Here is a 12,082-nt window from a genome sequence, read left to right on the forward strand (position 1 = left end):
GATGCCAGGGAGAGAGTGCAGAGTGAGTGCAATCATAGCCACAAATGAATGGCTCGGAATCAGCTTTCTCCTCAAAAGAGACCATTTGCAAGCCTTCATGTGATGCACATACAGTGTACGCTGTGTCGTTCACAAATTAATTTAAAAAAACCCCCAATACATTCACCTGCGTTCTGTTTTGAATCATCCGCCATGCACGTTTGTGATGTAAGATTGAACACAAATGCGCCAGGGTTCGATGGAATCAAGTGAGTGTGAAACGAGACCAATCACACTCGGGCCGCAGAAAAAGTGCCCAGTGTGAAAGCCCCCTTACATTAAAGTGCAATCCCTGAAAGCTCAATCGGATTTGGATGTAAATTAAGATTATGATATGTTAGGATGGCAGTTTAGATGTTAGCTGACATGCATAGGTAGGACTGTGCACAGATTGCGGTTTAAGCAGATGTTGGAGGTCATTGTATTCAGGATAGTTTTTATCCCTCTTTTGTGTGATATCACAAAGGGCGCCTTTATTATTTCTTGGAGCCTTACAAATGAAGACATTTTAGCTGTTTTGTTTGGTGGAGGAGAGTTTGTCATTTATTTTTATTTATTAGTTTAGACCTTTTTGCTGTAATTTTATATATTTTCGTGTTCTTTTAGGTGGTAAATAATTAAATTGCAGAACAAATGCATGACTTTGGAGCCATTGGCTCATACAGCTATGCACTAGAAGTGAAATGACTTTGACAGTTGTCAAGATCCAAATTCAAATGTTGTAGTTTGTAAACCATGACAACCTAAAGAACCCAAACTTCTGAAATGCCGTTCATATGTGTATGGATTAATTAATTAGTTGATTTAGACCAGGCCCTCAAGATCTACTTTCCTGCGGAGTTTTGCTCCAACCCTAATGAAACAAGCTAATCAAGGTCTTACTAGAGAGGTACAGGCAGGTGAGTTTAATCCAGGTTGGAGCAGGAAAGGGGAGCAGAGTTGAGAACACCTGATTTAGACATTAAGGTTCACCATCGTCCAGCATAGTTCGTTCTTCATAGCTCTTTAGCCTCTGTGTGCTTTTTGTCGAAGACTGTTGAAGATAGACCTTCTAAAGATGTAATCAACTAACAGCTAATTGACTGAAGAAATTTAATGAATCCATTATTCATCACAAAGTTTTTGGGTTATCTTGCTACTGTGTTAAATTAATGCAAACTTTAACTTTTCGGCAAAGTTACGTTACAGTCTGTGCCCTGGAGCTATTTATAGAAGCAGTGAATTGTACAATCAGCTATTTTTGTGCAGTCTTAATATATCAGTTTTTTTTCTTTCTCATGACTATTTCAAATAGTCCAAAATGGAATAAACCCTGTTTTTCAGTTAATTGCAAGGTTCCCCACAAGGGAGCATGTGTCTAATCCCTTTCTTTTCATTTCTTTCAGCTGAGCATCGAGAAAGCACAAGCCATTGCTGAACAGGTGGAGCTGAAGGCTAAGGTTGTGCAGTCCGAAGTAAAAACGATCACTCTACGTCATAAGAAAGCTCTGGAGGAGCGCGAGTGTGAGCTGCTCTGGAAGGTGAATGAATGAACATTTAATGCATGGAGTATAATAATACCTTTTGAAAGTCTGTCTTCATATTTAAGTATAAAATATAGTCCTGACTCTGCTTTGAAATACTTTTTGAAAGCTTCAGCAACCAAATTTGTTTCCTGCACAGGTGGAGAAGATCCGCCAGGTGAAGGCAAAATCACTTTACCTGCAGGTTGAGAAACTACACCAGAATCTCACCAAGCTGGATAGTACTATCGCCACAGTGACGCAGGTTTTAGAAGAAGGCCGTAGCATAGATGTCCTGCTAGCACGCGAGCACATGTTAAATCAGTTACAGGAGCTTAAATCCCTCCGCTGCTTCCTACAGCCCCAAGAAGACGATCGCATCATGTTCACCCCTCCAGACCAGGCTCTTCTTATTGCCATCAAGTCCATGGGCCTCATCAGCAGTGGAGCCTTCGCCACAGCTTCCAAAGCTCATGGTGAAGGCCTCAAGAGAGCACTGCAAGGAAAGCTAGCTTCCTTTACTGTCGTAGGCTATGATCATGATGGTGAACCTCGGTTGTCCGGTGGTGACAGCGTCTCAGTTGTGCTTATGAGTCCGGATGGTAATCTGTCCAGCGCAGATGTTTCTGATCACCAAGATGGAACGTACACAGTCAGCTATCTGCCCAAGAGCGAGGGTGAGCATTTGCTCTCGGTGCTTGTATGCAATCAGCACATTGAGGGAAGTCCATTCAAAGTGATGGTCAAGTCCGGTCGCAGTTATGGCGGTGTTGGCTTGCCCATTGCAACCTTCGGAGGAGAGGGCGATGGGGACGGGCAACTGTGTCGTCCTTGGGGCATCTGCGTGGATAAGGAGGGCTACGTGGTGGTTGCTGACCGAAGCAACAACCGTGTGCAGATCTTCAAGCCTTGTGGCACGTTCCACCACAGGTTTGGCACTTTGGGCTCACGACCGGGCCAGTTTGACCGCCCGGCTGGGGTCGCCTGTGACAGCCAGAGGAGAATCATTGTAGCAGATAAGGACAATCACCGCATCCAGATTTTCACATTCGATGGCCAGTTTCTTGTAAAATTTGGCGAGAAGGGAACCAAAAATGGGCAATTCAACTACCCATGGGATGTTGCCGTCAACTCTGAGGGAAAGATCCTGGTTTCGGATACACGCAACCACCGCGTGCAACTCTTTGGGCCTGACGGGACTTTCCTTAACAAATACGGATTCGAAGGTGCCCTCTGGAAACATTTTGACTCGCCTCGCGGTGTGGCTTTTAATCAGGAAGGCCACCTCGTCGTGACCGACTTCAACAATCATCGGCTGCTTGTCATCAGGCCCGATTGCCAGTCAGCACGCTTCCTTGGGTCCGAGGGAACCGGAAATGGCCAGTTCTTGCGCCCACAAGGCGTAGCCGTTGACCAGGAGGATCGTATTATCGTGGCTGACTCCCGCAACCATCGCATTCAGGTGTTCGAACCCAATGGCAACTTTTTATGCAAGTTTGGGACTCAAGGGAGCGGCTTCGGCCAAATGGATCGCCCCTCTGGTATAGCCGTTACCCCTGATGGAATGATTGTGGCTGTGGACTTTGGAAACAACCGAATCCTCGTGTTCTGACCTTTTATTGTTTGAAATACGAAACTGTAGCTGTGGACAAATGGAAAAGGAGATTTTGCACATCTATCATGAGCAAATGCAGTTTGATCTTTGCAGGGTGACAACAGTTGTGGATAGTTTTGTACGATTCTCAGTGATTGTGTAACACCAAATGCTTGCCGTTACAGCACAACAGTTTTGACTGCTGCAAGCTGAGTGTTTTGCTCTTGGTATGTGTCTTCAAATCCTGTTTCTTTTTTTTTCTCAGGGAATTTCTTGCATTCTTGAAATATTTTCTCTCTGCATCCCACCTACCTCATCTAGCTTATGTATGAATGTACTCACGTTTGTGCAGAGACCTAGTCCGTGAAGTTTTATAAAGAAACGTCTACCTCAGTGGGTTTTTTTTTTGTTTGTTTGTAAAATGTGAGGGGAAAAAAACAAAACAAAAACAAAATGAAGCAATGTTTGGATATTTGCACAGTTCGCACAATTTTTTTTCCTGATTGTTACTGTGCAAAGAACGCAAGTTATATCCCTGAATGTTTCTCATAGCGATGGACAAAAACAGAGCTGCATGTTTTGGCAGAAACATAAGGATAACTTTTTGATATATCTACTGCTATGTTTCCTTTTTTTTGAATTTTCGTGTACATTTTAAATCGAACTTCATCTTTATCTCGTACCTCATCTAAACCTCTTACCTCATTTACCGTATTATACCTCTGGGTCCATGAGCCTCATTACACATTTACCTCACTTTACGGTCTTTTCCATTTGAAAATTATGCAAGCAGTTACCAAAAAATAATTTTGTATAACTAATGAAAGAGACTGCTAAACTAGGCAAATTATCTGAATTTAGTAATTTAATAGGACCCTCATGATGTAATCAAGAGTTTGCAACAAGAGAAATGCAACTGCAGAAGAATAGATACCCATGATTATTTTAAATGTGTTATGATAAAAAAAAGAATGAAATTGAGGATGTTCTTTAAAGAATATCTTCAGATCTATTTTATTTTTGGGGTGGGGCAAATTGAAAGAATGTAGACACTAAATGGAATATCTAAGTGTAAAAATGGCCTAGCCCTTATCTTTGTGTTTCTATTATTATTTTTTATTTTTTTTGTCTCTTCATATGAACAATTTAGGCAAGGTAAAATTTGTTCAAATAGAGGCACGTGATTGACATAACTGGCTAACAAGGATATAATCCAGTTCCTCTCATACTTGGGAAACTTTTTATAGTGCTTTTTCGATGTTGGATGTATTTTGAGGCCAAGTTTGTAAGTCTCATTAGAAACCGCTGCATTAGATCACAAGTTGGTTTTTGATGTTCTATTGATTACAGCATGGCCTACAGTGCTTCCTGTGCCAGTTTAAAGAAAGATCTCCAGGGAGACCATTTACTCCGTCAGTGTAACATCATTTGAAAACACTAAGAATCAATTGAACCCAGTTTGAAATCGAATAGTTTGTGCCTGACTTGTGGGTAACCACTTTAAAGCGTTGTTTGCTTCTGTGTTCAATTGATTACAAGGAAAAAAAGAGGAAGCAAAGCATTAGTAGGAAAGAAAAATAATATATAAATATATAGCACTGGTATACAGCAGAACAAAAGCACATGGCTCTCCCATTATAGTCTGCCTGAACTTCTTATGAAAGTTTATGACGACAGGAAAGTATCTCTCACCAATGTTGTCATACCTCAGCAAGTTATATGAAGTTATGCAAAGAGGCAATGAGAATCATTAACCACTAAATTCAGAGTTGTTTATTTGTATGTTTCTGTTCTCGCGGGCATCATGTGCATGTGTTGGATATTTTGAAGTGGGTGAACTGTAAGAGTGTGTGTGGTACCCACTTGTTGTCTGGACCGTACATGCATGGCAGGCCCACTTACAGAACCAACCCTTTTGAACCTTTGGGGTTAATTTGCATGATGCTTTCCATTTTACACTTGAGGTAACATTTAAAATCAGAAATTGTGGGAGAGCTGGATGACCTATTGGAAAGTGGTCATGGTGCTTTGCCCCAGTGTTTTCCTGTAGGTTGCAGTTATCTTGTGTCCTGTCATAAGTATTACCGTTCTTGCATGTAGTTGCCTGTGCCTTTTGTGATGCTAGATAAATCGAAATCGAATGTCTTTGCCAAAGGGTGACTAGGAAATAGGCAAGTGCCAAAAATGATTCTGAAAGTCACGATTGCATTAAGCGTTTGCTTTTCATTTATAAAGTGTATCTTTCTTTACTGGTCTTTTCTTTATGTATATTACCTCAATATGAACTTAATATTAACATCAAATTGTGAATCATCAGGCATATTTATGTTGCAGCTTAAACGAGAGATGTGCATTTTATGGTAATGTTGCTTTTTTCTACACATGGTAAGAGTGGAAAGCAGTCAGTTAGATTTATGAAAATTGATAGAAATCTGCACATTAGACCACAATAGAGGAATACAAGGACCAGCGTGGGTAACGGAAACCCATTTGATGGATGTAAGAAGCTTATGCAATAAAGAATGAAAGATTTGCTGCTTCCACCAACACAGATCTTCCCTGTCTTACAGTATTAATATCACACTTGATCTGATTAGTATTTAGCTGCAAAGTTTTCTCCCTGAATCCCTGCTCTCTTTAAGAGGGAACTTTTTTTTGCATGCTGTAAAGGTCCTTGAAGACAGGTGGATGTTGGAAAACAAGGGGAGGGAGGAAGAAAACATGGACACTTTTATAATGTACCGAGAAAAAAAAAATCAATTTACGTGAATATCATTCGTTTGGTCGTGGTGAATGGTTGACTATATGATTGTACTATTTCTAGATAGCTTTACAGAGTAAGAGTAAGGTACCTCATTGAGCTCCATTCAGATGCCTTACCACAGCTTCTTAGCTTTAGCATCAGAACTGGAAAACTGCCAAAGACCTCGTTCAAATGAAACCTCAGTGTGTGGATGTATTTATAAATCGATTGTTCACGTTTGCCCAAAGATTAATATGTTTGGCATCGATCATTCTTGTATTTCAACACACTGTCAATATCTTAACATAGAGGCGAAGCGCTCGCAGAACACGTCCCTGGATGTTGGCTTTTGTGTGTAACACGAGTTTTTGAGCAGGTGCCCTACAGGACCAAAGATGGGAAAATGTTTGAATCCAGCTCCCACAGTTAATGATAAACTGATCTTCATCTGTGTGGTGGTAGCGTTTATATTTGGCAGCCGTTTTGTGGGTTGTGATGACGGAAGCGAGATCAGTAAGCCACTATTTAAAACCCCTTTAGCAGTGATTTGGATACTATTGAAAGTGTAAGTTCTACTTGGAGATACAATTCACTTTTGTAGGACTGATACCGTATGTCATCTACATACTTTCTGCCTCAATGGACATGAAAGTCGCTGTTATCAAACTCAGTCGGTGTCTTTGAATTTCAGATCATTGCAGGTTTTTCTTTTTTCTTTTTTTTTGGACCTCTGGTCTCTAATTGTACGGGTTTTGTCACCATTTCTGGTGTATTCCAGCTTATGACTTCTTACTGGGGAAAACAGAAAATGTAAGTTCAGAATTGTGTGGTCATAGACCCTTTTATGATTGTATTATCTTATGAAAAAAAAAAGATGTGTATACACATTAAAACACCTCAGGTAGCTTTGTAGAGATTTGAGATTTGATTAAAAATTCAATATTTGTTTCTTACAGTTTGATAGTGAATCATTTGTTAGTACCTCATGAGCTTTTTGTGTGTTGTTTTGATGGTAAAAATGCTGTTATTGAATTCCATGGGATCCTTTTCAACCATGTCACAGTTCAGTCAATGAGGGGGTGAACAATTCATAACCTTAATACCAGCATGTCTTGGTTTTGTGTTCTTTACACAGTCCTATCTTGATTTTTATAACTATATAACCCCATGATGGATGGATATACTATGATTAAATGTGTTTGCATTCAAAGGCTGCTACAAAATTCATTGCCTTGAGATGATCAGAAATGCCTTAAGGCTTAGAACATTGGTTTTCGAGAACTTTGAGGGCAACAGCCTGTCTCAGAAGACATTTAGACCCTGTGTCCCTGGCACTGAAATTTGATATGTACATCAATACTTTCTAAACTCCCTTAAGTCACAGTGCTTTTAAGAGGCTTGGCTGTGAGACAGGCTAAGCAAAGAGGTGTGGGGAGATTCTGCCCCAAAGCTCTCACCTGGAATCAGTTTTGCCTTTTAAAATACAACGATTAGGGTAGAATCAAAGTAGCAAATGCTGATTCCAGGTCAGTTGTCCTGGATGATATTGGCTTAGGAGCCCTCTAAGAGGCCCACCACTCTCTCCATCTCTTTCTGTTTCATAACCCGCCATCCCACCATCGGTCACCCTCTCAACCAAAGCAACAGAACAGTCATTTATTACTCTGAATAAGACTGACGAGACTATATGAAATATTTAGTGGTCTGCAGTCTTGTTCTTTCGTCTTTGTGGACTTTAAACATTTCCTATGCATTTTTTTTTAATTATTATTATAAATGTTTGGTTGTTTACGAATAAAGTTGTACCTCTTTGGATCCTGTATTTGTGGTGAGTGTTTTTACTTTTTTAATAAAGTAGAAGTAACAACTGAGCCATTGAATACTAAACTCTGATTTTTAAATCCTATAAAGCCTACTTTATGAAAATCATGCTAATTTAGATTAGATATGATAATGTAAACATAACTTGTTGCATTGCCCATAATAAAAACTCCAGAGCTTTGATCATAACTAAGTTTAAATGTCAAAGACATTTTATTGGGTAATATAGAGAGACAATGACATTTATATCCATGCATGTGTTATACTGTTATAAAAATCTTGTTGATTTATGTTACAAGCTAACAGAATTTCAGAAAAGGTCACATTGGTGAGCGGTTTCAAAGCACTAAAATAAACTCCAAAACACCATTTGGGCCAGATTTTGTTCAAAATGACATCACTGTTTGTTTTACCCAAATTCCCTTTAAGAACATAAGGGCTTTGACTGCATATTTTGATTGTTTCTCCTTAGTTGATTAAAGGGCACCTATTATGACATTTAAAATGTTCCTAATGTTGTTTAGGGAGTCCCCAACAACAGTTTTACGTGCATGCAATGTCAAAAAACACTTTTGTTTTCGTATGATATGCATTTATTTTTACCTGATTTGCTCACCGACTCCCAAATGATTAGTTCAACGACTCGTTTTTCCAAACCCCTCCTTTGCGCGACGCTAATCTGCGTTGATTGGTCAGATGACCCAGCAGTGTTTACAGAGATAATACTTATTGTCTTATCAGTCTTTGTTTGCATTAGCCCGATGCATAAACATAACGCTTTTACAAAAAAAAAAAATGCAGTTACGTTACTACGAGGTATTACTCTATTCTTTAAGACAACTCCGAAAACAACGACAAACACTTCACATATCTCAATACAATTGTCATTGAAGACCTAGAAGCTAAACGGTGCTTACACAACAAACAAAATAATTAAGCATGCTACATAAAACATAAAAGCAACAATTATTAATAACACTTACAGGTTGTGATACGGAGGGGGAAGCTGATGCAAATACACCTGGAACTGAACCTTCCTTCAATATCAGCCGGCTCGCGAATCCAAGTTTGATTGCATTTAAAAAGCAATCGTCTTCAAAATGGTGCGAACAAAGCACAAGGCTCGGACTATACTTCTGTGGTATAGTTGTATATATGAATTGTAGCCACTTAGTCTTCAAATGCTCCTCCTTGGGCAGATGAAAAAAGTTGGCTTTTGAGCCGCACTTCAGAACACAGCGTCTCGTCGCCATGACATTTTCCCTGGCCTTGGAGCGCAATAAGTGGGCGTATCGTATTCAAATAACTTGACAAGTTGACGTCATCTAGTCAGAGAAAAAGCTTCGGTCTTCTAACGATTCATAAAAATGACTCAGAGTCGACTCTTACTTTTGAAAGACAATAACTTTATATACGGTGCACTTTCATATTTTAAACTTTGCAGGATGTTTTTGTTCACTTAGATCTATGTTACACACTACATGAAAGGTACATTTCAAAATTCCATAATAGGTGCCCTTTAAATTCCGCAGTTTGTAGGTACTACATTTGATGAAGGGCTTACTTGGTGACCATTTCTTAAAGTACATTCTGTAAGCGTGTAGTATGAATGCAATCTGGACATAAAGGACCTTTCCAAATACCCACTCTTGCGGTCTTGGCTGCTCGAGAGTGCATGTATGTAACAGGAAGTAAGTGCAGAAAACAGTCCCAGGTCTGAGAAGTGCCAAAGTGCAGTACAGTACACTTAACACACACTAAATCCACTTTAGATCTTTGAGGTTAAGCTTATCCCGTCATTTATCACATTCAGGAACTTATTGGGCACGATTTTGCATCAGGTCTATGAAAAATGTTCAGTGTAAGTTTAATTAGATGTTATTTAGGCCCGGTTCCACAGACAAGGCTTAGATTAAGCCAGGCTTAGGCCTTAGGTCAATTAGGGCATTTAAGTAAAGCTTTACTAAAAGGCGCTATATAAATAAACTGTGTATTTCTCTTCTGTAAAACACTTTTTTTTTAAACACTGTGGAAAAAAAAGTGGCTTTTATGAACATGTCTTAGAAAAACAAATACATCACTGGTGTGCATATTGAGACAAAACAATGGCACTGACATTTTAAGATGCATCAGTGCAAGTTGCTTTCAGTTAAAACAAACATGGATTTTAGTCTAGGACTAGGCGTAAGCCTTGTCTGTGAAACTGGGGGATAATTTGTTTGCTAAATGTGGCACATTTTATTGGTGCAGATATATGTAGTGTTTGAAAATGAAGCACCACAATCATGCAGTGATAAAGTGTGTCCCATTGAGTAAAGCAAAGCAGTGCTTCTCAAACCTGTCCTGGGGAACCCACACCATTGCACATTTTCATCCTAAACCGTATGTGAAATTAAAATAAGTCTGTCTCAAAGCATATTATGTTGAAAAGAGTATGCCAGAAGTCCCCGGATGGTCTATTTCCGGTGGATTTTCGAAGTGTGGATCCGTGCTCACTATAACGGCTAATATATTACCCACAACCCATTGTGCTTTGGAAGAGGATCCAGTTCAGAACTACAAACACGGCGAATATGAGCGACCGATGGTTGAGTAGAGCGGTTAGATAAAGGGGTTTGAGTGACTAATAATCAACATTTAAGGCGTTGATTAAAATATTTATGTAATGTTATCCATGTTATATTTCATCTGCAACAACAATGTGAACTTTTACAAAGATCTGTTTGGCCATAACTTGTAAATGCATATTTATGCATGAATATGAGGAGAGTCTCCGCATTAAAGACTAGCAGATCAACATGCTACCTTACACGTTTAAGACGCTATTTTATGACGTGATAGTTTGTCCCAAAGCTTGTCTACTCTTCTTCTACACACTCAAAAGTATCTACTTGTTCTTCACAAAAAGAGTACATGTTTTTAGGGATTAGTATAAGTGGCCGAACTGAGACGCAGCACAAGTCTCTTTTTCTGTGTATACTAAGCTGAGTTGAATCAGGTGTGTTAGATGGAGACATACAAAATGTGCAGCGATGAGAAGCATTGGAGTAAACAAAAATCGTCTTCAAAAAAACCTCCAGAAATACAGTACAGTGGTCAAGTGCAAAAACCGCAAGTGTGGGTATTTGGACAGGCAATACATCCAAAGTTGGCATTGTTATGTGACCTATGGGTGAGATTTTAGCGCAAACCCCACCCCACAACTGCTTTCATTGGTCAACTAAAGCAGTCACCTGTCTAAAAAAAGGTCAGATTTCATGGACTCAGTTTAGAGTTCTGAAAAATTATGAATGGATCTGATCGCGACAAAGAGAAATGCAATCCGTCTGGATGTTCTACCAACGGTTTACTATAGTTAAGGTTAGGGTTTTGTGTAGGCAATCAGAACTGGGGAAAAGCAGTTGGGTCAGTTGGGATGTATCTCCTCCATTTACAAATCCTCTCCAGAGACCTTATGGGATAGTAAAGTGCCCTTTGGATGTGCACTTAAAGAGATAGTTCACCCAACAATGTAAATTATCCCATAATTTACTCACCCTCAAGCAATCCTAGGTGCATATGACTGTCTTGTTTCAGCCAAACACAGTTATATAAAAAAATATCTTGGCTCTTCCAAGCTTTATAATGGGAGTAAATGGTACCTTGGCTTAGATTGCCTTTAAAAATCCATCATAAAAGTAACCCATATGGCTCCAGGTGGTTAATAAAGCCTTCTGAAGTAAAGCGATGCGTTTTTGTAAGATGTATCCACTTTATAAATTATAAACAGTGGCTTCCGGTAACAGCCGAACGAGAGTCTAGTTCCAGTGGAAGAGTGACCTCTGACCCAACGGATGACGTAGGATGTAGGTGAAGTGTAAGCTTAGGTGAGAGTTGACGCCTCTCGCGGTTCAAACAAATAGGGCTGGGCAACAAATACAAGCCGCACCGACATTTCTAGTGACTTTCAAATGTGCTCTGAACGAAATCCACTAGTTCGTGCTCATGGTCAAAGGAATATACTTTTGCTGTGTCCCAATTCAAAGGCTCCTTCAAATGTAGCCTCGAAATGCGCCCTTCGTTTTGCAGGAAATGGAGTTTATATATATATAATATATATAGCGGTTCAAATGTTTACTTTTATCTTATCAAGATATGATTTTATATAGTATAAACTCTTTGTGTACATAAATGGAGCAAGGTTAACATATTTACACAGGTTGTGAACCCCGTTTTGTTTGCGTTAACTTTTAAAAAAATGTCACAGTTGCTAGGCAACAATAACACTCTTCCATAGGCTATTTACCAACGCTCAGTCTGAGCTTTGTGGCCTTTGAAGTCCGAGTCCTTCGAAGGTTGCAGCCTTTGAACGTGGAAAATAAAGTATACCCGGGTCTTAAAAAT

At 39.5% G+C, this 12,082-nt stretch overlaps 1 protein-coding gene across 1 annotated transcript in view; it reads left to right on the top strand.

Annotated features, from left to right (window-relative positions):
• Positions 1–7,698, top strand: part of trim71 (tripartite motif containing 71, E3 ubiquitin protein ligase) — a 37,002-nt gene extending 29,304 nt beyond the window's left edge. Inside the window, exons 3-4 of the mRNA XM_079625957.1 lie at positions 1,425–1,559; positions 1,702–7,698. Of these exons, the coding sequence (XP_079482083.1) occupies positions 1,425–1,559; positions 1,702–3,153 (1,587 nt within the window). The 3' untranslated portion in view covers positions 3,154–7,698. The remainder of the gene's footprint in view (positions 1–1,424; positions 1,560–1,701) is intronic.
• Positions 7,699–12,082: the final 4,384 nt, after the last annotated feature.

The sequence above is a fragment of the Phoxinus phoxinus genome (genome assembly GCF_949152265.1).
Source record: "Phoxinus phoxinus genome assembly, chromosome: 10".
In the NCBI taxonomy this organism is placed as follows: Eukaryota; Metazoa; Chordata; class Actinopteri; order Cypriniformes; family Leuciscidae; genus Phoxinus; species Phoxinus phoxinus.